General features: G+C 48.1%; 1 protein-coding gene across 2 annotated transcripts in view; it reads right to left on the bottom strand.

Annotated features, from left to right (window-relative positions):
• Nucleotides 1-27,515, bottom strand: part of SEC24B (SEC24 homolog B, COPII coat complex component) — a 2,214,138-nt gene that overhangs the window by 1,478,797 nt on the left and 707,826 nt on the right. For both annotated transcript variants that reach the window (XM_069630875.1, XM_069630876.1), the window contains exon 9: nt 26,828-26,954. In XM_069630875.1, coding sequence (XP_069486976.1) covers nt 26,828-26,954 — 127 coding nt within the window. The remainder of the gene's footprint in view (nt 1-26,827; nt 26,955-27,515) is intronic.

Genomic DNA, 27,515 nt, shown 5'->3' with positions numbered 1-27,515 from the left:
TGTGGATACCATGGTTGTCTTGCCCACATAGGAGCAACTAGGATAAGCGTCATCGGTTCCTTGTTTATTTTGTTCACCACCTTCCTGATGAGGTGTTGGGGGGGGGGGGGAACGTAAGCATATTTCCCTGACCAGTGCAGCCATAGGGCGTTCCCCTTGGAGCCTGGCTGGGGGAACCTGGATGCGAAGTCTGGGCATTGACTGTTTTAGCTTGTGGCGAATAAGTCTGTGGTTGGGAAACCCCATTGAGAGAAGAGGTGTTCTACGATCTCTTTGTGCAGATGCCACTCGTGTTCTTCTGGTAGGGGGGGATCTATGCTCAATGAGTCTGCTAGAGAGTGGAGTTCCCCTGGAACATGTTGTGCTGACAGGAACATCTTCCATCTGAGTGCCCATTTCCAAATTTGCTGTGCAGGTTTGCACAGATTTGGAGAACGTGTACCCCCCTGTTTGTTGATATACAACATCACTGTGGTGCTGTCTGTTAGGATCTGCACCAATAGGTTTCTTAAATGGGATTCAAATGCCTGAAGGGCTTTGAACACTGCCAGAAGTTCCAGCAGATTGATGTGGTTCTGTGCTACAGTACGGGACCACAGACACCGAGCTGTGTGGTGAAGGTAGTGAGCCCCCCACCCTGCCAGTGAGGCGTCTGTTGTGACAACCGCCTGTACCTCTGGATCATAGAAAGGTTTCCCTTTCATTAGATTCTCTCTCATCCACCAGAAGAGATTTTGTACAAGTGTTGGCGAAAAGACCACTAGATCGTCCCACTGACCACTTGTCTGAGACCACTGTTTCGCCAACCACTCCTGCATGGGACGCAGGTGCGCGAGGAACCAGGTAAATGCAAGATGCCATCATGCCTATTAAACACATAGCTTTGCGCACCCTTATCTGGCGGCCAGCCTGATAATGTGGTATTTGCAGTAACACATTTTTGACTCTTTCCTCTGGTGGAAAGAGCAACCCCTCTTCTGTGTTTAAGACCGCTCCTAAGAACTGTTTTGTAGTGCTTGCCACTAGTTGATTTTTTTCTCGTTGATGGAGAAGCCCAATTGAAAGAGGAGGTCGATTGTTCTCTGAATGTTTAGTCTGCAAATTAGGGGTGATTCTCCTGTAATAAGCCAGTCGTCCAGGTAAGGGTAGACTGTGATTGCCTCCCTGTGCAGGTGCGCTGCCACCACCGCCAGTACCCTTGTGAATACCCTTGGAGCCAAGGCTATTCCAAAGGGTAGCATCTTGAATTGGTAGTGCTGGTTTGCCATCTTGAAACGCAAGAATCTTCTGTGCGCTGGGAACATTGAAATATGAAAATAGGCATCTTTCATATCCAGTGTTGCCATGTGTCCCCCCTTTTTAGTAGAGGGATTACCTCTTGTAGCATAGTCATGCAGAACTTTTGTGGCTTGACATACTACAGGGCGCATTGTTAGATCTTTCTTTGGCACAAGGAAGTAAGTTGAATAAATACCCCTGTTTACCTGGTTGGCTGAGATGACTTTGATGGCGTCCTTTGATAGAAGTGTGGCTATCTCTTCTAGAAGGATACGCTGATGTTCTTCTGAGTGGATTTTCAGTGTGGGGGTGGTTGTGGGGACATTGAAGTAGTTCTACACAGTATCCGCCTGCTACGGTAGACAGCACCCATCTGTCTGAGGTGATTCCCGCCCATGCGTGGGTGAAGTTGGAAATGCGTCCTAGTGGAGAAGCATGGGAAGGCACCTGAAGCGGAATGTCACTTGCTCCGAGGTGGTGTGCCACCTCGAGCAGGGCCTCTGCCCCGACCACGACCACGACCTCTGCCTTGTCCTCTGGGATAGTCCTGGGAGGATTGGCTTTGATTATTCTCCCAGGTGGAACCCTGGCCTTGATAGTAGCTGGATCCTCGTTGAGAGTTTTGGGCTCGAAAACAACAGAAATTCCTGTTACCTCTTTGACCAGAAGGCTCGTTAGTGAGCTGACCTAAAGATTTAAGAGTGTCATACTCGTCCTTTGCTGTTTCAAGTGCCTCTTCAACGGCTTTACGGAAGAGCACATTAGGTACCACTGGCATATTTATTAGCATGGCCTGCGTTTCTGGTCTAAAACCTGACTGGCGCAGCCATGCATGCCTCTTAATAATGGTCCCTTGCGCAATGACTCTTCTGGCATTGTCCGCCGCTTCAAAATTTGATTTAAGGAGACAGCTAGACACCGCCCTCCCATCTGCAGCCACTTGTGCTAGCTGCGATTTGAGTGGCTCTGGGGCAGACGAAAGTAATGCAGACATTTCTTCCCACTTGTGGCAGTTATAACTAGCCAAGAGAGTTGCATTGTTCGCTATCCTGGTCTGATAGGCCGCAGAAGAAGCGACCTTTCTGCCCATGGCGTAGATCTTTTTGCTCTCCTTATCATGTGGAGCCTCGGAGGAAGCAAGGGGTGTGCCTGCTCTCTTTCTAGTTGTGGTGACAACTAAGGAGTCTGGTTTTAGTTGGCCTCTAATATATAAAGGGTCTGACAGTGCAGGTCTGAATAATTTCTCCACACGTGGGTTTACGGCCCATGTGAGATTGGGGGCTTCTAAAGATGGCTGTATTCTGCGCTGCACTGATTTCAGTAGCGGAATGAACTGGGCCACTGTCTTTTTGTCCCCAAGAATTTGCTCTGCAAAGTCTCTATCCTCCTGAACCTCCTGGGTGTCAATCTGCTCAGCTGCTTTGGCTAGTACTTCGTTAAGGAGGGGTTATCGATAGGAGAATCGGCAACCGGAGTACCTTGGTTAAGAGGGGAATCTATGGAGTACACATATGCTTCTTGGTCTGCCTCTTGGTCCTCGTCATCCCCATAATACGGGTCATCTGTATCTTCATCAATAAACTCAGGGTCAGCTGTTTCCGCAAAGGACAGATCTTTTGGGTCTGATTCCGGTTCATGAAGATCTATGACTGTGCTCTGAAAAGGAGCATTTGAACGAGACCTCTTATAAGGGGGAAGAGTAGGTAAGGCAGAGGTTTGAGTACCAGATGGGGCTGTTGTGGGGGGAGTGCAGTTGTAGCTCTGAAGGTAATCTGGGTATTTAATCGACAAAATTGGCAATAAAGGTCATTCTTTTCATCACTCTGTCAATATCTTGAGAAGACCATTCTTTGGAACTTGGGATGACTACAGATTGAGGGTGAAGTCCTAAATCCTCATCAGTGGGAGGTACTACCTTAGGCCTAGAATCAATAGGTTTCTCTGAGGGCCTGGAATGTTTAGGCTTTTCCTTTTGAGGTGTCGCTTTTGTCCCCATGAGAGGTTTTAGATGTCTTCTTGTGATGCCCCCCAGCCCCCGGGGCCCAGAGGAATGTTTTACAGACTTCTTGGGGCCTGCCACCTTATGTGACGCTGACAGTCGAATTTTGGATGCGGGGGCCGAGGCCTCGTCCGAGGACGATCGACTTTCGGAGAGAGTTTTGCGTGCGACACCCTTGCCGTCTTTCGACGGTTTGGCCCTGTCGTGTGGCGATCTCAAGCGAGATTGCGCAGAGGACCGAGACTCAGCGGACCGTTCCCTGGGTGTCGTACGTTATCGATCAATCGACCCATGTGTCGAATCTCGACCCGGGCTTATGTGCTTGGTGGTGTGTGTTTTTGTAGCGCTACTGCCGCCGGGTGTAGTCCCCACAACATGGCCACCAGCCTGTCCTACGGGGTCGGGGGTCAGCGCTTGTGTAGCTGGAGCTACTCCCTCGCTGTCCGAAAGGACGCGTTGCTGCCATTGCTAAAGGTACCCTCTACCTCCATGGCCTCTAGTTGCCTGGCATAGTGGGCCCAGCGTTTCTTCGAGCGGTCCTTTAATGTCTTTGGCTTGAAGAGCCTACACGCTCGACAAGACGTTTTGTCGTGGTCTCTCGGGAGACACAAATTACAAACTAACTGTTTGTCTACGCACAGGAATTTGCAATTACACTAGGGGCAACATTTAAAAGGTGTATTTTCCATAATTATAGGTTATGGTTGTAGTTATGGCAGCTGGGCGAACAAAGTGTAGGAATGGGAGTATATGCATTCCTAAAATGGCCTCTCCCCCCCCTCTTTCCCTACTGTCTGGGCCGAGGCCCAGGGGCGGCCTTCCAAGGCCCAACGGTCCGTCGCGGTAGTCTTCGACTGCCAGCTTTTCTGGCTTCACCAGCGTGGTGTTTCAGAGGTCGGTTAAAGGATAGAAATAAATACTATCACTAATTATAACTAGTCAATGGCTTTACGCCGAAAGGAACTCCGTAATACACGTAATATCTTAGATATCTCCTTCCAGCTCTGCTGGCCTCGGAAAATTTTTTCTCTCTAGAGGGCGCTGCGCGTTGACGTCCTCCGAGTCGATGTCCCTCGACAGCCGCCGTATCGACAGTGTTAGGGAGAATTCTCTGTTTAGGCTGAATTTCCCTACCTAGTGAGTCCCCCAGCAGCTTTGCTGGATTTCTGGGGTTTAATTTTTTTCTCCTGCCAAGAGTGAGACTCTTTTACCCTCACTCTTGGACATGTTGAAGTGTGTTTTCTTGGTTAAACCTTGTGTTGAATGGGCTATGGGGTCTTTTACTCCATAGGGCCTCATGTATTTTTGTGATGTGGGTCACACAGCACCCTCTGTGCCGTGACCCAGGGGTGTCCTAGGGACTCCCCAACATAGACTCCATACCCTGGGACTGACTACTGTCTCTCAGGGCATGTAAAGTCACCAAAGACTTTGCTAGTCTTGAATCCTGAACAGAACCAGTACAAACCATCATATTGTGGACGTACTGGCTGGGGCAATTCGATTGCCCCAGGGTCTGTTAGTCGAGGGGGCACGTCTCCGTCCCCCCTGATCGAGTTTTGGCTGGTGGCAGTGGAAACTACTTTTTATATTCGACCGCGAATATTTCCCTATGGGATTTCCCATTGTTTTAGGCTAACACCTTTAATTATTTATTTACGGTAGCCTTAAACATACCACCGGTTTATATATTTATTTTTATAACTCCGGTTGGGACTTTTTGCCAAAACTTGATTCTAAAATGGCGTTGGTGTTCGCCTCTGTAACTCTGACCCAAAGTGGAGCCCTTTGTTCCACTTTTGGCGGGCTTCTCCACAGAAGCCCTCCAAAGTGGTGCCACTCTGTCTGGGGTACTTAGGAGGGGTGGAGGGGGATTTAGGCACCCTGGACTGAGTTACCTTGGTAACTCAAGTCGCACTCCGTCCTGATTGGCCCAAGTGGTGAGCCGCCCGGCTCACCACTTAGCATGGTTGAGTGACAGCTAGGCTGGGTGAATGGGGGTTTGCTGCATAAAAGCAGGGCTTTGGGGACTGGGACTTCAGAAGTCGCCACAGGACCAAGAATCCGACGAGGGAAGAGCTGAGCCGACCTGCTTCGACGACACCACCCGGTGGAGCCCTGCTGAACCGTCTCACCACTTTTTTTTTCCCGACGACCGAGGAGAACTCTTAACGGAGTGGCTCCTTCCCTTGACTGGTGGGGACAACCAGTTTTCGCCTTCTTTCCGTTCTTTGAGGTATCTCGTGGCCGCCTTGCCTGTGCCAAGCACCCCGGCAACCGGAATACCCCACTTTACCCCCATACCGCGAAAGTCGGCACCAACCCTTTAACCGGAGGACTCCGCGGCTGGTTTCTTCCCGGGCAGTGCAACGACCCTCTTCTTCTGCTCTTCAGCGAGAACTTCTTCTCCCCTGACCGACGTCGAGCCCTGCTGCCACTGCCTGGAACAACTGCCACCGCTGGAGGATCCTTTCCGCTTAAGGTACTGTGTTCTGCCTGGCTTCCCTTGCTACCGACTGTACGGGGTAGATTTAGTCCCCGGCTTTCGAACCTGGGAGTGCCTGGGACACTTTGGCTAAACTTTCTGAGCCACTCTAACCTCTTTTTGACTCTTTGCAAGACTTTGAATCTCTAACTAACAGTGTGATCTTGGGCACATTTTCGCTCCGGCTACTCTAAGAGTGGGCCCTGCCTAGTGACTTTTGCTCACCTGTGACTTTATTCTTCTGTAAGCCTATTGCAAGTGTTCTGGACCTTAGAGTGGTGTGTTTAACCTATTTCTGCTTTTTCTCTCCCTTTCTTGGAAACTACTAGAGTGTCATCTAACGTTAAGCACTCACCTCTGTTTTAATTAAGTGGTGTTTTACCTAGAGTTGTCTAGATAGGAGAAAGGATTGAATCTACTTTCATTATAACTGTGTTGAAGTACTTTTACTATATTTTTGCTAGAGTGTTTTTAACTTATGTGTATTTTAAATAAATAACTATATACTTTTGAAACCAAGCTCTGGTCAGTGTTTGCTTGTGCTATTGTGTTTTGGTACATATTGTGTATACTTTACATACTGCCTAACTCTTCTTGAGAGAAGTCTGACTGCTCAGCCACAGCTACCAGGTAAATCTGGGTGGTACAGACTGCTACCAAAGGGGTTTACTGCTCTACCTGTAGTCTTAAATCTTTTGCAGTGTTCCCCAAGGGAACTGCACAGGTTTCTGCCTAACACTGGTGTACAGCGGTGGGATTTGTATTGAGTATACATTTTATTGTGCTTTAGATACCTTAGTGCAACTAACCACAAAGCTTAGCACTGAAAAAGTAAAACCTCTAACATGTCAGTTATAGAAAGCTATAGTCAAGAGTCCCTTGCAGCCAAAACTGCTGATTGTTTAAGAGTGCTCTGTAAACATAAGGATCTCCTGACTAAGGGCAAGAAAATGGAGCTGATTGAAAGATTGTTAGCTAACCAAAGTCTGGGTGATGGTTCAGAGGAACCTACCACTCCAGCAACTGTAGATGACAGTGTTGAAATTAACATGGAGCAAAATGTTGATGATTCTGAGGAAGAGTCAGAAGAGGAGGGTGAGGCTGTTGTAACTGTCCCCCCTAGGCCTCTGCCTGCTCTACCTGCTGTGCCTACTGGACCTTTACCAGGTCCCACATTTAGTCCTCAGTACTTTGAACTGGAGAAAATGAAGCTAGAATTGGAGTATAAGAAACTTAATGCTCAAACTGACAAAGAACTAAGGCTAAGGGAAATGGAGCTCAAGTATGACTTAGAAATGAAGAAATTATCTGTTGAGAATGTTTCTCTCTCTGGCTCCTCTAGAAGTTCCAGTCCTAAAAGACCCCGGATGCCTAAAGAATTGGTTGGTATGTATGAGCCTAAGTTGGATGTGTTGGATTGGTTGTCTCTGTTTGAATATAATCATGGGCTCCAGAACATCACAGGAAATGACTTACTCACCTGGTTGTTCTCTAGGCTTCCCCCTGTTGCAACTGATGTGGTAATGGAGATGGGGGAGGAGGATAGGAAGGACTATGAATGTGTGAAACTAGCTGTGATAGCTAGGTTTGGGAAGACCCCTTCCCAGTATCTTAAGAGGTTTAGGAGCCTCAAAAAGCATGATGGTACCCCTTGGGCTACCTGGGTGAATGAATGTTTGAAAAACTTAGAGGGATGGATTAAGGGTTACAAGGTGAACACTTATGAAGGTATGAAGAATTTGTTTATGTTGGAGACTATTTATGATGCCTGCTCTCCTGAGCTCAGACAACACTTGGCTGATTCCAGGGAATTAGATTCCCGGAAGCTAGCTAAGGCTGCTGACTTGTGGGTTGCCAACAGGGCCACTCACAAGGATTCTGGGGTAACTCAGAAGAAGGATGGGGAAAAACAGTCTAAGAAGGACTCCAAAGAGAATTCTAATACTACAAATTCCAAAGAGGGCCCCAAACAAAACTATAAGGGTAAGCCACAAGGGAAACCAAATCAGGCTAGTGTACCTTCTGGTCCCAGACCAGAAGGGGGTCAGAACAAGCCTCCATTCCAGCGAGCCTTTGGCTCATGCTTTGTTTGTAAGGCTACTGACCATGTGAAAGGAGATCCCAGATGTAAGGGTAAACCTTCAGGGGTCCAGCTTGCCTCCTTAGCCTTCGCTCCCGAAGAGGAAGTACCCATGGCAAGTGGAAACTTTCTATTACTAGCTGATGAACCCACTGGAGTCTCAGCTAGTGTTTCTTTAGTCTCTCTGGGGTTGTGGGAGCAACAGAATTTAGATGTCTATAACTCTATCCCAGATAATACTAAAGAGTATTATAAGGACAGTGTCCAGGTGAATGGTCAGGAGACTCCTGCCATTAGGGACACTGGAGCCAGCATAACTGTGGTGGATGAATCATTTTTCAAGGCAGAGGATGTTGCTAAGGCACCCAAATGCCTCACCAAGTTAGCTGGTGGGCCTGTGCAGATGTGTCCCCAGTTACCAGTTCTCATCCAATGTAATGATATGGCTGTAAAAATACCTGTCAGTGTACAATGTGAAGTGCCAGGTAGGGTTCTGTTGGGTAATGACCTCAAAGCTCTTGGAGTTGTATCTCATACCCCCAGACCTCCTAGCAAAAGGTTTCAGGAACTCACAAAACCTGCAAGGGAGAAAACCCTGAGAGGGTTATCTCAGGAGATGATGACAGAAATCACTCCTCTACCACTGGAGCAACTTACTGCAGTAACTACCAGATCAGGAGCAAAGGGGCAACCCAAGACTCCTAGGAAACAGCCAGCAGCAAGCACTCCAGTGCTTCCAACAAGGACTTCCCCTAGGTTGTCCAAAGTTACACCTGTAACTCCACCTCCAGCTGAGGCTGAGAGGGAGGTACAACCCTGTGTGGTTGAGCTAGACTCTGAGGAAGAGCTAGAAGGAGGCCCCAACCTTATTGGAGATTTGGACCCTGAGGACCATCCTGAGCTGCAGTCTTTACTGGCAGAAGGTGGGCCTAGCAGGGCAGCTTTTCGTAAGGGGCAAAGAGAATGTCCAACTCTGGAGGGTCTCCGCCACCAAGCCGCTTCTCAAGCTGATGGGCAAGAGCCTGGGAAGTATAGGTTGCACTGGGAAGATGGCCTCTTCTACAGTGAACCCACTGAGTCTGAACCTGGAGACTACAAACGCCTTGTAGTCCCACAGGAAAACAGACAACAGTTCTTACAACTAGCCCATGAGATACCTTTGGCTGGCCACTTGAGTTTCAAGAAGACCAAGGAAAGGCTCTCACTCTACTTTTATTGGCCAAAGATGGGGGCCGAAGTAGATAGATATTGTAAGAGCTGCCATACCTGCCAGACTTCTGGTAAGGTCGGTTCCAAGAATGTGGCACCTTTAGTGCCTCTCCCAGTTGTGGGAGTCCCATTTGAGAGGGTAGGGATTGACATTGTTGGTCCCCTTGATCCTCCAACCTCCTCAGGCAACAGGTTTATCCTTGTTGTAGTAGACCATGCTACTAGGTACCCGGAGGCCATTCCTATGAGGACTGTTACAGCTCCGGCTGTGGCTAAGGCCCTCCTTGGTATTTTTACCAGGGTTGGGTTTCCTAAGGAGGTAATCTCTGACAGGGGGTCAAACTTTATGTCCCACTACATGAAGGCCATGTGGAAAACCTGTGGAGTTACCTACAAGTTCTCAACCGCCTACCACCCTCAGACAAACGGGTTGGTTGAAAGGTTTAACAGAACCATGAAGAGCATGATAGGTGCTTTGGAAGAACCCCTTAAGAAAAAGTGGGACCTTCTACTGCCATGCCTTCTCTTTGCTTATAGAGAAGTCCCTCAGGAGGGAGTAGGTTATTCTCCCTTTGAGCTTCTCTATGGCCATCCAGTCAGAGGTCCATTGGCCCTGATTAAGGAGGGGTTGGAAGGTGCTCCTCCCCTCAAGCCAGTCAGAGTGACTGACTATGTGATAGGTCTCCGGAGGAGAATGTCACACATGATGGCAGAAGCAAGTGACAACTTGAAAGCTGGTCAAGCCCTGGTCAAACATTGGCACGACCAGAAGGCTAACATGGTTGAGTTTACTCAAGACCAGCTTGTTCTAGTTATGCTCCCAACAAGGCAGAGGGCCTTGCAAGACAAATGGATGGGACCCTTCAAGGTTGTGGGAAAACTTGGAGAGGTCAACTATCTGGTGGATCTGGGCAGACCCAGGGAAGCTCCTAGAGTCTTCCACACCAACCGACTAAAAGCCTACATCTCCAGACCTGATGTAGGAGCCTTGCTCCTAGCTTCAGCTGCAGAGGAGGAAGAGAGTGAATCTCTCCCTGATCTCCTCAGAGGTGTACCTTTAGATGAAAAAGTTGAAGGAGTCAATCTCTCTTCAGACCTGACACCTGAGCAACAAGAGGAGTGCAAATCTATGTTAAATCAGTTTGCCTCCCTGTTCTCACTGTCACCAGGCTTGACCCCTTGGGGCCAGCATGAGATACTCACTGGTGACTGTCTGCCAGTCAAAAGCAGAGGATACAGAATGTCAGAACATATCAGAGCCCACATCAAAGGAGAGGTCAAGAAGATGCTTGATCTCGGGGTAATAGAACCCTCTACTAGTCCATGGTCTAGCCCAGTTGTGTTAGTACCAAAGGCAGGATCCAAAGACTTGAGATTCTGTGTGGACTATAGAGCTCTAAATGCAGTCACCAAGACTGATGCCCACCCTTTGCCCAGGACAGATGAGTTGGTGGATAAACTTGGTGCAGCCAAGTACCTCAGCACATTTGACCTGACGTCAGGCTATTGGCAAATAGCCCTGACAGACCATGCCAAGGAGAAAACTGCATTTTCAACCCCAGTTGGCTTGTACCAGTTTAAGGTCATGCCTTTTGGACTGAAAAACGCACCTGCCACATTCCAAAGGATGGTGAACCAAGTTCTGGCTGGGATGGAAGATTTCTGCATGGCATACTTGGATGACATTGCAGTCTTCAGCCACTCCTGGGAAGAACATGTGAACCACCTAGGCCATGTGTTGCAGGCTCTGAAACAGGCCCATTTGACAATCAAAGCCAGTAAGTGCCAGATTGGTCAAAGTAAAGTGGTCTACCTTGGACATGAGGTAGGAGGTGGAGAAATAAGGCCTTTGCCCAGCAAGATTGAAGCTGTGCAAAATTGGACAACACCAACTACTCAAACCCAAGTGAGAGCTTTTCTAGGCCTCACTGGGTATTACAGGAATTTCATTGAGAACTATGGGACCATAGCTTCTCCACTGAATGTAATCTCCTCTCCCAAATTCCCTAAAAAGGTGAAATGGAATGAGGAGTGCAATCAGGCCTTTGAAAAACTGAAGAGAGCTCTTTGCCAGGCTCCAGTATTGAGAGCTCCTGACTACCACCAACCTTTCATTGTACAAACTGATGCTTCCAATGTAGGTATAGGTGCAGTTCTAAGCCAACTGGATGAGAAGGGTAGGGAGCACCCCATTTGCTTCATCAGTAGGAAACTGAAGGATCCTGAGACAAGGTGGGCAACTATCGAAAGAGAATGCTTTGCTATTGTGTGGGCACTGAAGAAGTTTAGGCCATACTTGTATGGTTCTACTTTTGTTATTCAGACTGACCACCAACCCTTGAGATGGTTAATGCAAATGAAAGGGGAAAATCCAAAACTATTGAGATGGTCAATCTGCCTGCAAGGGTTTGATTTCACCATTGAGCACAGGTCAGGGTGTCACCATCAAAATGCTGATGGACTCTCTAGGATGTATATCATCGACTAGAGGTATGAGGTTCATCCAGGAGTGGATTAAATCCTCCTGTCCCTTAGTCTGGGGGGGGCGAGTGTTAGGGAGAATTCTCTGTTTAGGCTGAATTTCCCTACCTAGTGAGTCCCCCAGCAGCTTTGCTGGATTTCTGGGGTTTAATTTTTTTCTCCTGCCAAGAGTGAGACTCTTTTACCCTCACTCTTGGACATGTTGAAGTGTGTTTTCTTGGTTAAACCTTGTGTTGAATGGGCTATGGGGTCTTTTACTCCATAGGGCCTCATGTATTTTTGTGATGTGGGTCACACAGCACCCTCTGTGCCGTGACCCAGGGGTGTCCTAGGGACTCCCCAACATAGACTCCATACCCTGGGACTGACTACTGTCTCTCAGGGCATGTAAAGTCACCAAAGACTTTGCTAGTCTTGAATCCTGAACAGAACCAGTACAAACCATCATATTGTGGACGTACTGGCTGGGGCAATTCGATTGCCCCAGGGTCTGTTAGTCGAGGGGGCACGTCTCCGTCCCCCCTGATCGAGTTTTGGCTGGTGGCAGTGGAAACTACTTTTTATATTCGACCGCGAATATTTCCCTATGGGATTTCCCATTGTTTTAGGCTAACACCTTTAATTATTTATTTACGGTAGCCTTAAACATACCACCGGTTTATATATTTATTTTTATAACTCCGGTTGGGACTTTTTGCCAAAACTTGATTCTAAAATGGCGTTGGTGTTCGCCTCTGTAACTCTGACCCAAAGTGGAGCCCTTTGTTCCACTTTTGGCGGGCTTCTCCACAGAAGCCCTCCAAAGTGGTGCCACTCTGTCTGGGGTACTTAGGAGGGGTGGAGGGGGATTTAGGCACCCTGGACTGAGTTACCTTGGTAACTCAAGTCGCACTCCGTCCTGATTGGCCCAAGTGGTGAGCCGCCCGGCTCACCACTTAGCATGGTTGAGTGACAGCTAGGCTGGGTGAATGGGGGTTTGCTGCATAAAAGCAGGGCTTTGGGGACTGGGACTTCAGAAGTCGCCACAGGACCAAGAATCCGACGAGGGAAGAGCTGAGCCGACCTGCTTCGACGACACCACCCGGTGGAGCCCTGCTGAACCGTCTCACCACTTTTTTTTTCCCGACGACCGAGGAGAACTCTTAACGGAGTGGCTCCTTCCCTTGACTGGTGGGGACAACCAGTTTTCGCCTTCTTTCCGTTCTTTGAGGTATCTCGTGGCCGCCTTGCCTGTGCCAAGCACCCCGGCAACCGGAATACCCCACTTTACCCCCATACCGCGAAAGTCGGCACCAACCCTTTAACCGGAGGACTCCGCGGCTGGTTTCTTCCCGGGCAGTGCAACGACCCTCTTCTTCTGCTCTTCAGCGAGAACTTCTTCTCCCCTGACCGACGTCGAGCCCTGCTGCCACTGCCTGGAACAACTGCCACCGCTGGAGGATCCTTTCCGCTTAAGGTACTGTGTTCTGCCTGGCTTCCCTTGCTACCGACTGTACGGGGTAGATTTAGTCCCCGGCTTTCGAACCTGGGAGTGCCTGGGACACTTTGGCTAAACTTTCTGAGCCACTCTAACCTCTTTTTGACTCTTTGCAAGACTTTGAATCTCTAACTAACAGTGTGATCTTGGGCACATTTTCGCTCCGGCTACTCTAAGAGTGGGCCCTGCCTAGTGACTTTTGCTCACCTGTGACTTTATTCTTCTGTAAGCCTATTGCAAGTGTTCTGGACCTTAGAGTGGTGTGTTTAACCTATTTCTGCTTTTTCTCTCCCTTTCTTGGAAACTACTAGAGTGTCATCTAACGTTAAGCACTCACCTCTGTTTTAATTAAGTGGTGTTTTACCTAGAGTTGTCTAGATAGGAGAAAGGATTGAATCTACTTTCATTATAACTGTGTTGAAGTACTTTTACTATATTTTTGCTAGAGTGTTTTTAACTTATGTGTATTTTAAATAAATAACTATATACTTTTGAAACCAAGCTCTGGTCAGTGTTTGCTTGTGCTATTGTGTTTTGGTACATATTGTGTATACTTTACATACTGCCTAACTCTTCTTGAGAGAAGTCTGACTGCTCAGCCACAGCTACCAGGTAAATCTGGGTGGTACAGACTGCTACCAAAGGGGTTTACTGCTCTACCTGTAGTCTTAAATCTTTTGCAGTGTTCCCCAAGGGAACTGCACAGGTTTCTGCCTAACAGACGTCGACGTCATCCTGCCTATAAAGGCCGCGCGCAGCGTCCATTGCTCAGTTCCGTTTTGTAGCCCACAATAATACTTTCTGGACTAAACTAATCACCCTGAAGGAGCGTAAGCTGCAACAACAAGGGAAGTAGAACTGCGGGGATGGATGGGAGGGTCGATGAGGAATACGTCGGAGGAACATCCCGTCGAAAGAACGTTACAAGGTAAGAAGTAACTTGTTCTTCGAAGGGATTGTGTCCTCCGACGTATTCCTCATCTTAGATAGGCTCCCATAGCAGTATTCTATTATCGGAGGAGGGAGTACTGACTTCACGCTGTCTTCTATTGATGAATAGAATGCAGTACAGCCCTTCCAAACCTAGTCTCTTGACTGGAGGAGGAATCCAAATTGTAAAAACGTGTAAAGGTATGGACAGACGACCATGTAGCGGCCGCACAGATGTCTTTAACCGGCACGCCTCTTTTGAGGGCCGATGAAGCTGCAATACCTCTGGTCGAATGAGCCCTAAGGTTTTGAGGGGGCACTTTCCCTGCCAGTTTATAACATTCCAGAATGATCCATCTGGAAATGGTCTGCTTAGTTATTGGTAACCCCAGCTTGTGACCTGCGTAACCTACAAAGAGCTGGCCTGCCTGTCTTATCCTGGCTAGTCTACTGATGTAAAAACTTAAAGCCCTCCTAGCCTGTGTAACCTCTCTTCCTCTTTCCCCGGGTGAGGAGGAGGATAGAAAGATGGTAGGGTAATCTTCTGAGTGATATGGAATTCAGAAACCACCTATGGGAGGAAATTAGGCTTCACTTGCAGGACAACTTTGTCTTTGTGAAATATTGTGTGAGGGGGTTTACAAGAAAGAGCTTGTAATTCGCTCACCCTTCTAGCAGATGTAAGTGCTATTAATAAAACAGTTTTAAGGGTAAGGAATCTTAACGAACAAGAATGGAGAGGTTCGAAAGGTGTGCCCATCAGGAAAGTTAGTACTAAGTTTAAATCCCATAGGGGAACTTGGAATGGTCTTGGGGGATAAACATTGGTTAACCCCTTTAGAAACTGTATTACCAAGGGTAACTTGAAATAGGATGGTTCTTCCGCAGTACGCTTAAAGATGGATAGCACTGCGAGATAGCCCTTAATGGTGCCAACTTGAAGGCCTGAATTTGCCAAATATAGTAGGAAGGACAAAACCATTGGTGTACCACATGAAAAAGGGTCGATATTCTGTTCTCTACACCAGCTGCAAAATCTGTTCCAACGCCAGCGGTATAAAGACTTTGTTGCTGGCCTCCTTGCCGAAAGCAACACCTCCATAACATCATCAGGGAGGTCCCAATCCTTGTACCTCAGCCTTTCAGAAGCCAAGCGTGAAGGTTGAGGGTTTTGATGTCTGGATGGAGAACCTGACCTCCCTTCTGTGAGAGTAAGTTCTCTCTGAGTGGAAGTCGAATTGGAGGGCAGATGGACAAGTCTAGAAGGTCCGGGTACCACGTTCTCCTGGCCCAATCCGGGGCAATTAGGATCATGGTTCGCCGGAATCTTCTCAACCTCCTGATCATTTGAGGAATGACAGGGACCGGTGGGAACGCGTACAGAAGGGGAAACTCCCAGTCCACTATGAACGCGTCTCCCAGAGCTCCTCTCGGGGGAAATTCCCTTGAGCAGAACAGGTCGCATTTCCTGTTTAGGCTGGTGGCAAACAGATCTACCTGAGGAGTTCCCCAAAGGGCGAAGATCTCTTGAAGGACTTCCTGAGCTAGCTCCCACTCGTGGGAGACTGTGTTCTGCCTGCTCGGAGCGTCCGCTGTCAAGTTCTTCTCTCCGGCTAGGTGAACTGCCGATAGAGAGATTCCTTCTTGGATTGCCCAAAACCAGAGCTGCATCGCCTCTCTGCACAGGTTTAGTGATCCTACGCCTCCTCTTTTGTTGAGGTAATGCATGGCCACCGTGTTGTCTGTCATTATCAGGATGTTCTTCCCTTGTACAGCTGGCAGGAACGCCTTCAGCGCAAGTCTGATGGCTCTCAGCTCTAACAGGTTGATATATAGTCTGGACTCCGATGGAGACCAACGACCGCTGATGGTCAAGTCGTTGGCGTGGGCTCCCCACCCCGTGAGTGAGGCATCCGTGACTACTGTTATCTCCGGCCAGGGTTGCCAAAACTGTTCTCCTTTCAGAATGTTCTCCTGACAGGCCCACCACTGAAGGTCTCGAGCCACCCTGCCGGGAACCTGAAGAAGATCTGTCATTCTCCCTGAGAATTGTGACCACTGAGTCCTCAGTGCCCACTGGAGGGATCTCATTCTCAGGCGAGCCTCTGGCACTAGGAAAATGCAGGATGCCATGAGGCCTAGCAACCTCAAAAAGTCGAAGGCTGGGAGACGTTGGGCATGTTGGAACTTGGTAACCATCTGTAGAATATCTTGAGCCCTCACCTCTGGTGGCGAGGCTTTTCCCAGGGAAGTGTCCAGGATCGCTCCAATGAACTGGAGTCTCTGCGATGGTATCATTTGTGACTTCTTTATATTGAGGGAGAAGCCCAGTCTGTGAAGGAAGTGGCACACGTGATTTAGCTGGATCTGAGCTTGTTCCGAAGAAACAGCCCTGATCAACCAATCGTCCAGGTAGGGGTAGACGTGAATCCCTTCCCTCCTTAGACTTGCAGCCACTACCGACATTAACTTGGTGAAGACCCTCGGGGCGGAGGCCAGCCCAAATGGCAGCACTCGAAATTGATAGTGAGAGTTGCAAATTGCGAACCTCAGGTATTTCCTGTGTTTGAGATGGATAGGCACATGGAAATAAGCGTCCTGAAGGTCCAGAGATACCAACCAGTCCTGGAACTGAAGGGCCTAGAGGATCTGAGAAAGAGTGGCCATCTTGAATTTGTCTTTTCTGAGGAATTTGTTCAATTCTCGCAAGTCCAAGATGGGTCTCAGTCCTCCGTCTTTCTTTGGAATGAGAAAGTAAGGGGAGTACCAGCCCTTGTTGCTCTCCGCTACAGGTACCGGTTCTATGGCACCTTTCTCTAGCAGGTCCAAAATTTCCTGCAAGAGGAGCGGATCTGTAGCTTTCTGAGAGCTGATCCCCGGTGGTTGACTCTGAGGTATACGTAGGAAAGGCAGGCAGTAACCTTGGGCAACTGTTTCCAATGCCCAAGCATCTGACGTGATAGCCTGCCATACCGCCAGATGTTGAGTCAACCTGCCTCCTACAGGTGTCCTGTGAGGGAAGTCCTCAGAGTGGTTTTGGGGCGGCAGATGCAGATGCCGATGGTAAAGAGGCACCTGCTGTTGCTGCGGCTTTTGAATATCTACCCCGTCCACCTCGGGTAGTTCTTCTTTGTCCCCTTTGAGCCGGTCATCCTCTACCTCTTCCGAATGCGGAGTAGAAGCAAAAGGACTTGCCCCTCGCAGAGGTTCCTGTGGGACGAAAAGGAGTCTGACGGACTGCAGCTCCTAGGGATTTTGCTGCTGCTTTTGAAGTTTGCAGTTTCTCTAAACTGTCATCCGCCTTTTTTCCGAACAAAGAACAGACATCGAATGGCATGTTCAAGAGCCTGGCTTGCACATCTGGGGCAAAACCAGACTTTCTCAACCAAGCGAATCTCCTGGTTGATGTATTTGCCGCCATTGCTCTGCTGATACTGTCAGCCGAATCAATGCCCGTCTGGAGGGATTCGCACATAGCGTCTTTACCGTCCTGTATAATATTCAGGAACGCATCCCTTTCTTCTCCCTCCGGGATGCAGTCAGCCGCTGTAGAAGCACACTCCCAAAGTGTATGGCTGAACCTAGCAAGGGTGCAAGTAGCATTAACAGATTTTAACGCCATGCTACATGCTGAAAAGACTTTCTTTGCCATAGCATCATATTTTTTATCGTCCCTGTCCTGTGGGACGGTAGGATAAGCCGTCTTGACATCGGTAGAGGATGCTGCCTGTACCACCAGACTTTCTGGGGATGGGTGTTTAGACAAAAACTCCGGGTCTGTAGAAGATACCCTGTATTTTGTAGACAGTTTTTTATTTACTGCTGGTATGACATGTGGGGTTTCCCAGTTTGTCATGATCTTCCTCTGAAGAGCTTTATGAAAAGGCACCACAGGATCCTCCTGTGGGCCTTTGTCAAGAATATCCGTGAGGTCATCTTGTTGGAAAGATTGTGAAGGTGCAGACCACCCCATGAACTCTGTGATCCTGGCCATTAAGGCTCTATAAGGGGGTTTCAGCATGCTCCCCCGGGTCTGGCCTAGCAAACTCCACCTCAGGGGAAGTGTCTAACCCACTTGCCTCATGTAAGGAATCATGAAGATCCTTTAACCTGCGTTCTTCAGAGGAAAATTCCTCTCTAATTGGGGTTACAGGTCCCTGCAACTCAAATGTGTCTTCCTGTTCAGACAATTCACCCTCTTCCAAAATTGAGGACATAGTTCTCAATTGTTCTGAACTCATAAAGGGAGTAAATCCCATTTCCAAGGCAGAGGGTGCCGAACTTGTCATTATCGGCCTCGAAAACGCCGATGTCGTTGACGCCGAAGGCTTCGAGCGTGGCGTCGAAAACAAAGGCGGAGGCCTCGAAGACCTCGACAGAATTGGAATTCTACTCGACAATCTCGAAGCCATCGACGTCGAGGACCTGGGGATAGTCACTGGGTGTGTCGTAACCGTGACTTTTCTTGGCGTCGACGCCGGTGTCGAAGCTGACGTCGAGTCGACAGACCCGTGTGTCGAAGGTCCCTTTGACAACGGCGTCGAAGACATCGACCTCGGCGTCAACGGAACCCTCGTCGACGCCGTCGACGGAACCTTCGAGGAAGGTTTGGAGGTCATAGTCCTACTCGAGGGTTCGAGACGCGCTCGAGAGGTTTCCTTCGCCGGGTGCTGCGACTCGCGGCGTTTTTGACCTTTGGGTCTTTCGACCAGAGCATCGCTCTCGGCAGTCTTCGAGGGGGTCGAGGCCGCTTTCTCGAAGACGCTCATCATATTTTTGCGGAATTCCTCCCATTCAGCCCGGGAACTATGTTTCGTAGGGCAAGGGATTCTTTTCTGGCGAAACAGAGGAAGAGGAAGACGGAGAAGGGGATCTTCGACGTCTCCTCTTCGAGTGCTTCGATCTCGAGGAGTGATGAGACCCACTCCGAGACCTGGAGCGCGAATGGTGATGAGGAGACGAGTGTCTCGACTTTGTCGACGAAGAAGAAGCTTTAAAAGTCTTACCTTTCTCCAGCTTCCCCCTACGCTCCTTCAGGGCCTTAGCTGTCATGGACATACAGTCCTCGCATTCCGAACAATGGTGTTCAGCTCCCAAACACCACAGACAAACTCTGTGAGGGTCAGTCAGCGACATCTTTTTTCCACAATCTCGGCATTTTTTGAAGCCGGATCGAGGAGCTGTCGGTTCCGACGAGGAAGCCATCGAGTACGAATCGAATGACTCGAGGTAAATAGGATTAATCTGACAAGAACTGAGCAACGGTATTCCGAGGCACTGAGTAAGCGCGGAAAAACGGAACTGAGCAACGGACGCTGCGCGCTGCCTTTATACAGTGCCCTCTAGAGAGAAAACAATTTCCGAGGCCAGCAGAGCTGGAAGGAGATATCTAAGATGAGGAGTACGTGGGAGGACACAATCCCTTCGAAATATATATATACACACAAAACAAAACACGCTCAACATCTCCTGTTTCAGATCGCTTTTATTCTTACAAAGATTCAAAGCAAAACGGCCTTGAAAAGTTCAAAATTCCTATGAACTTCAAGTCCCATAAATCCTCAAGTACTCAGACGAGGAAGATGAAGAAGGAGTTAATGAAGAATGAAGGAAACATCAAGCTGAATGTGCGGTCTAGTTACCATAATAGAAATCAGCCGCATGGGACTTTCAGATGGAGTTTCTCCATTCAGGAGAGGAGAAGTTAGCTGCAGGGCGAGCGGAGCAGGAAGCAGCGCAGGAAGCAGAACCAGGCGTGAAGAGGTCAACTGTGTGGCGCATATATGATATGGCATTTGGAACGCGCCTATACAAAAGTGTTTCAAGGCGCGACGAGGCAGGGAGGGGGGAACAAGGGGAAGACAGACAACGATCCTACTAGGCCAAGTGTCATTTAGATCGCGCAAGTGCAGGGGTAGGGGGAAGGGAAAAAGTGCAAGGGGGTAAGTAGAATAAAAAATAAATAAATAGGGCCAGCTGGTGGCAAGTGCAAGGTAAGTGCAGACAAGTACTGGTAAGGGGGGGCTGTAGGGATACAGAGACAGTCCCGCAGTGCAGGGGTTGCCAGGGAGGCAGTGCAAGTGGAGAGTGGCTGGGCCAAGGACCGAGGTCGGTGAGAGTGGCCCAGGTGCAGGTTCAGTGCAGTTTCAGTGAAGAATTTAGCAGGGGAGAGGGAGAGAGAAAGCAGAAGCAAAGAGGAAAGTTTTGAGGTGCTTCCGCAACCGGAGATGGTTCTCCTCAAATTTCAGGGAGGCAGGAAGGCTGTTCCCGAGGGAGGCCCTGCCGCAGAGAGAGATCTACCCCCAGCTCGTTGCTTCGAGAAGCGGCTGACCCTGAGGGAGTTGGAGACAGATGAGCGAGGGGCTCGGGAAGGAAGATGTTTAGGAAGAGAGCTTTGAAGATATTTAGGCCCTAGGCCCCAGAAGGCCTTGTGGACAATGCAGAGGGTTTTGCACTTAATCCTCGCAGCCACTGGGAGCCAGTGTAGAGATTTCAGTCCTGGAGAGATACGGTCCCTGGGCTTGAGGCCAAGGACAAGTCTCGCAGTCCTGTTCCTGATGAGTTGCAGAGGGCGGAGAGTGGAGGCAGGCAGATTAAGATAGAGGCTGTTACAGTAGTCCAGCTTCGAGAGAACCAGGGCTCGGGAGACAGTGAGCTTCTGGGGGAAGGAGAGGAAGGGAAGAATACCTCTGAGGAGGTGCAGCTGGTAGTGTGACTTCTTAGAGACGTCAGATATATGAGGAGAGAAGGAGAGTGTGGAGTCAAAAATGACCCCGAGGTTTTTTGCCTTGCAGGTAGGAGCAGGAAGCGGGCCAAGAGAGGCTGGCCAGAGAGCTGCAGGGAAGGAGGGAGTGGGTGTGCCGATGAGTAGAATCTCAATCTTACTGGCATTAAGGCAGAGGTCATTGGCGGCACACCATTCCTGGATAGCAGACAGACAGTCAGAGATGAGGGAAGGAGAGGAGGAGGCCGAGGGTAGCCTGAAAATGAGCTTGGTATCGTCCGTATAGCACTGAAAATTGGGGCAGAGAGCGGCGATGCGGTGGGAAAGGAGTGCCAGATACTGGTTCAACAGCCAGATCCATGTGGGACACCACAGGTAGAGAAAAAGATGTCAGAGAGGAAGGACCCCAGTTGGACCTGGGAGGGTTGATTGGAAAGGAAAGAGGTCAGCCACGCCAGAGCCTGACCAGTGATACCCAGGTTATCACGGAGACGGTTGAGCAGGATGGCATGGTTGACAGTGTCAAAGGCAGAAGAGAGATCGAGCAGAATGAGAACACACGGAGTGTTGGAGTCGAGGTTGGAGAGCAGGTCCTCACGGATGTTCAGGAGAGCATTTTCCGTGCTTCTGGCAGCTCTGAAGCCAGATTGATGGTCATGAAGACTACCAACAGATTCAGCATGGAGGTTAAGCTGGGAGATGGCCAGTTTCTCCAGGAGCTTGCCCAGGAAGGGAGTGATGGAGATTGGGCGATAGTTAGCCGGGCAGGAGGGGTCCGAAGAGGGTTTCTTAAGAAGAGGGTGCACAAGGGAGTGCTTAAGGGGGGATGGGAAGACTCCAGAGGCGAAGGAGTGGTTGCAAAAGTCAGCCAGGGCAGGAGCCAGGGAGTCGATGTGGTCCTTGATAGTTTTGGAGGAACAGGGTGAACCTGTTTAGACAAGACTTTCATAGATCGGATTTGTCTGGAAACCTTGTCAGCAGAAAAAAGGGGAAAGGCAGAGAAGGAGGGAGGAGGGGTGGCTGCAGAAGGGCCAGAGGAAGTGCAGGGAAGAGAGGGAGGGAGGTGATAGGAGGAGAGTGAGGACAGGATGTCCTGAGTTTTAGAGATGAAGTGAGAGGCCAGTGCAGTGCAGAGGGAATGGGAGGGGACAGGAGAGGTAGAGACTGCAGCAGGGTTGGCAAGCTCCTTGCAGATTTTAAAGAGTTCGGCCGAGTTGTTAGATTGCGGGCTTGGATAAAGGGCTCTCTTCTTGGTAAGAACGGAGAGACGGTATTGCCTTTGGAGCAGGCGGCAGGCCAGTTTGTCAGAGGATGAACATGAAGCACGCCATTTCCCCTCTGTCACCCTGCACTTGCGTTTTAGGGTGACGAGATCCGAGTCATACCTGGAGTTACATTTGGCTTTGGGCTTCAGGCAGATTCTCATGACAGGGGCAAGGATATCAAGAGTATCAGATATAGCAGAGTGGAGCGTGGAGAGGGCTGTGTCAGGGTGGGAGTCAGCCGAAGGTGGAGGGGGGGCCGAGAAGGTGGCAGCGAAAGCCTCAATTGACACGCGCTTCATGGGTCGGATGACCGAGAAGGTAGGTGGCAGTGATGAGGGTGGCTTTACCTGTGGGGTAGGGAGGGTGAGGTGGGAGGAAAGGAGAAAGTGATCACTCCAGGAGAGAGGAATGGAGAGAGGGACGGAGGGGGGAAGGTCAGAAGAGATCAGAGCATCAAGAGTGTGCCCTGCAGAATGGGTAGGCCCAGACGGGAGAATATAGAGAGAGAGAGAGAGAGAGTCGGCAGACAAGACACTCAAAAGAGGAGTAGGTCTGCGTAGGAGTGACAGTGGCAGGAATCCACTCAGGGAAGATAAGGGCCACACCCCCCCCTGCATGGTTGGGCCTGGGCACGGAGAGGATCTTGTAACGGTCAGGTAGGAGTGTGTCAAAGCTGGTGACAGAGCTGGCCGTGAACCATATCTCAGTGAGACCGAGGACGTCCAGGTCCAGTTCCTCAAGAAGGCGACAGATATCAGAGGAATGTTTGATGGCAGAGCGAGAGTTAAGAGTGGCAATGTGGAGAAGGTTGCCATCCTTGAAGGACTTCCGGGGAGGGGTACAGATCAGAGGTACGCCCTGTGGAGGTGTAGAAGAAGGAGGTGAAGAAGGAGCACGAGAGGGGGCAGGGAGGGAGGGTAGAGGCAAGGTAGCCGAGGACAGAGGAGGGGGGACAGCAGGAGAGGAAAGGAAGTTGATGAGGCGTGGGAAGCGTCTATCAAAGAGGTGAAGGTTGGCCTGAGGGCATTGGACCAAGACGGTCCCATTAGCGTAGACATTAATGATGGCCTTAGAGGAGCGGAAGGGGGCCAAGAGGACATCCCAACGGGTGCCACCATTAATGGGAGAAGAGGAGAAAGGAGAGAGCACAGAGACCATATGAAGGGTCCATAGGTCAGGTGAAGGCACGAAAAAGAGGATGTCAGTGAGAGTTTCCTTGGAGCAGGCACTAGTGTAGGTGTCAGCGATAGGGAGGCCAGGGTTGGAGACCAGGATGTCCTTTTTAAACTTTTTCCTACCAGATTTAGTGAGGAGAGCAGGATAGTCAATAGAGAAGCATTTAGAGAAGATAGGCGAGATAGAGAGCACCATGGAGTAGGAGGGAGTGGGGGGAAGACAAACGAGACGAGAGCACACAGACAGGAAGTGAGCGGCAAGGCCAAGTTTACCACATTTCAGAAAACAACAGTAATGCGTATTAGGTACCCAGTGGAGAGGCCACCTAAGCTTAGTAGCCTCTGCTGGGAAGGCCATCAACCCGGGGAAACGCAAGACGAGGAGAAGTGCCACAGACGCTGCAGAGGGACCGCTCGGAGTACAACGGCAAGGCTAGTGTAAGCAGTGAAAACCCTTCATTCTCACTGACACACGGATGCAGAGCAGACCTGGAACCGAAAGCAGGTCAACAAAGCTTGCAAAGCCCGTCTGGAGTTGCTGCTTTACTGCAGCAGCGTGACACGGTCCAAAGACGCCAAACACCAGTGAGTCTGCCCAAAAGTGCTGGGGGCCCCGGGGCGTGTGGACAGAATATGGACAAATAAATGAAACCTTTGAATACTGATCAAGTAAATTGACAACACTTCTAAAAAGCGCATGTGAAAAAGAGTCCTATGAAGAAAGCTGGAGTAAATGTAATCTGCAGCAGATGAACATTAAGAACGAAGTTGAAAGGCAAAGTTTATACAAGTACCCTTATATGAGAAGTACATTTGGGGAAAATAGGAACAAGCATTGCCACCAGCTAAAACGTATTAATGTAAACATTAAGGAGGAAGTTGACGGACAGAATTTGAACAAGTCTCCTTATATGAGAGGTCAGTTTGGAGAAGATTGGAACACGCATTGTTATTGCTTATCAGTTTATCAGCTACCGAGGTGTAAGCAGTGAAGAGGAATAACTGTTATATCAAGAAGGATAGTGACCACTGTAAAATGTCCTGGTGAAAGGAACCATCAGGCAGACAATCCTTTTGGGAAGAGATACATGGCAGGAGAATACACCAGGGGATCTGCGAGACTCAGAAGGGGAATTCCTGGCAGGGGAGGAGTCTACCAGGAGTTTCAAAACTTTATTAAAGAGGAAAAGACACTTTTTGCCATCTTGAAGAAAGACTCATTAAGCAAGATACATTCCGTCCTGGAGAGACTCATTAAGAAAGAGACATTTCACCTATTCTTGAAGGCTCATTGAGAGAGACACTCTTGCTGTCCTACCTGAAATAATCCAGGGGAAGGGAACCAGAACCTGGATGCAGAGACTATTTGTAGGATTTTCATATTTTGATTTTGTGAACACTTTTTATTCAATCAAACCAGAAACACTCACCACACACCTTTAATTGTTCAATTATAGTGTGAGAGTAAGATGCTTTTTGGAAACAAGGACGATTAGTATAATTTTGACGACAAGACGCAGACTGAGCTTTAGTTTTAGTTTCCAAAGTAGGGAAACTTTCTTTTGGATAGGGACAGAAAGGTCTTCATCCAACTCCTTTTATTTTAATAAAGAGGTCTGATGTTGAAAAGGTTACCACTTTGCGTCCACCTCTCATTTCTCACCCCTCACAGAGTCCAGCAGTAGTGCTGGTAGGCCAGGACGTATAGGGCAAGATTTGCAAAATGAAAATCTCCTTAACACCTAGTCTGCAAGGGGTTCAAGTGAGCTCTTGACCATATTTTTAGGCCTTGCCTTTGATGTTACATAATTTTTTTTAATTCATAAACAATCTATTATGGAGAATGTATTTTCAACACTAATTCTGGCAAAGTGTAGATTTTTCTTTTAAATGTATCAGGCAGGTCTTTGTATCGAAAAAATGTTTTATTGGTCCATGAAAGCCTTTGCCTGGGGTTTATACGTACTCTCTGACTAAAATGTATTAATATATGTACTTGTGTATTACCTTTAAATATAATTTCCAAGGCAGCACTTATGAATGTGGATTGTTATAGGCCTTAGGGATTTTTAAACATTTTACGTGCTGCCAACATTTAGTTTTTCGTTTTTGATCCTATACCCTTACATATGTGTTAGGTGCAGACCATCATGTCTAGGGCCTTACACATATACTAGGATTGGATGGTGTCTTTTTATAGGAAACTGTACATTATTGTGCAGGCCCATATGCCTTGCTTGCAACATTTTATTGTTTCCTGGTTCTTCCGACCCCCCCTGTTAATTTATGTTGGGTGCTCACCTCTGGTAGAGGGCCCAAATATAGAGATTAGGGTTAGGAGAGTCCAGGGTTCGAAATTGAGTGTCGCTGGGAGCTATTTAGCTCCTGCTTCTAGCCCTAGCGTAGGTGAGCCTGGTTAGCTTTAAAACAACAGTTATCAGGAGCTACCTTTGGCTCCCTAAGCCAATTGATGCCTTACAAACATGCATATGTGACATTAACCTTCAGTATTTGAGAATGCTAATAAAGAATAATTAGGACACATCTAGTACACATTTACACATAATGAATCATACACAATGGATAAAAAGTTAAAGTGTGCACCACATGTGGAAGTTAGATTTGCGCTGCGTTGGGTACTCGCTTCTGGTTCCCCAGCAGAAGATCCTGTCTATTGGGTGACGCCTGACACGCAGGGGCTGGTTTTAGCTCCTGCTCATCGAATCTTCATTTTGAACCCCGATAGTCCTTGTTTAGGCACTGCATTGTTATAATACGCAATCTTTTAAAAATTGTGCATTATTACTTGAGTTCCTATTTGAACTGATGGTTTTATAGGTTTAACTTTATTAAAGGATATATTTTTCAGTATATTTGTGTGGTGTATTTTCTGGAGATGTGTGTGGGTTAATTGTACCACTGTGTGAGCCAGCTCGCCCTACCAGAGTGTTAAACATTGTCACTATGTCAACTTGACCTACCATAAGAGGTGTTTGGATCCCCTTTCTTTTCAGGTGCATTAGCCTCCCCCCTCAGTGATTGTAGCACTCTCAGTGTGTTGCAAAACCTGTTTTACCAATGAAAGAAAGATTGATGAACATTCCACAATGGAGAACTGAAAGCTCACCTAAATGTTCGGGCACAGAAAACATAGGGTGCTATTATGAGAGATTCTCAAGGTCCTAATGATTGTTCATTTGGATCCACACAATTTTGACATTCATGAAAACCAATGTACACTTTTCGAAGACAGAGGACCACACTCAAAAAGTCGACCAAAGGGACTCTACGAAAAGGCAATGGTTGTGGAACTGGAATCAAATGCACCTTGTTTCTGTGTTTGGTTATTCCCTTCCTAGGACTAGAACATGACATTATTGTTAACTAATTTACTACTCTTTGTAGTAAAATACAAATAAATAGAAGTAAAAAATAGGAAATTGAGGAGGTGATAAAGAATTAACTTTAGGAAATGATTAACAATCACCTTCTTTTGTGATTATGTTTGACCACCATGGGTGCTGGTTAAAATGTGCAGACAATAACATTGCTCTTGGTCCCACTACGCCCCTACACGTCACTTTTAACAGCACATACGTAAACAACTTTTCTATTAATAGCAAGTAACAACTGAAGACACAATATATTTCTGTCTTGCATGGGAGCAAGGATTCTGCAATCAAGTAACTTAATACAAGCATATTGTATTGCTTTCACAACTTACCATCGTTCACCCTGTAGCAAAGGCTGCATTTCCACCGCCTTTGGTCAATGAAAGACACAAAAGGATTAATATACGTCCGGCAAGATCTGCATCTCACGATTGTACTTGATGTTATTACTGGCAATTGCTGTAAAAAAAATTTTAAAAAAAGAACAAACATCAAAAAACAGAAAATACACAGAAATAGAAAGACATTGTCTGTATTAAAAAATATCAATGTGACAAACATAACCAGAAAGGAAATCATTTTCTGCCTTTCTGTAGGCCTAATGTGCATAGTTGATAGATGAGTAATAGACACAAAGTAGGTTGGGGACGTGGGACATTCATTTCTTGGCTGAATTTATCTATCTATATATATATATATTTGATCCAAAAGAAAAAGAGTCAAACCTTAATTAGGGGAACAAAGTAACAAAATCATTTATTTTGCTTCTTTGCAAGCTTTCATGGAATGTCTCCACTTTCTCAGGCAGGGATGGAATGGAGCCTTTGAAAATTACCCGTTAGCTGTGCCTGTCTGTACCTGATTCGCAGTTTTGCTCCGAGGCATGTATTGGATCTTCAACTCCCCCCCACATTGCGATCTTCAATTTCTAAATGGTACACTGTGTTAAGTGGGGCAGGAGTCAGTGAAACTGAAGAGCAGGGAAAGAAAAAACAGCCCACCCTGTTAAAGTGCTCTCAG

Source organism: Ambystoma mexicanum, chromosome 6q, assembly GCF_040938575.1.
Source record: "Ambystoma mexicanum isolate Mex_15411 chromosome 6q, UKY_AmexF1_1, whole genome shotgun sequence".
Lineage (NCBI taxonomy): Eukaryota > Metazoa > Chordata > Amphibia > Caudata > Ambystomatidae > Ambystoma > Ambystoma mexicanum.
Note: the sequence above shows the minus strand (reverse complement) of the source record. Positions and strands in the feature narration are given on the sequence as shown.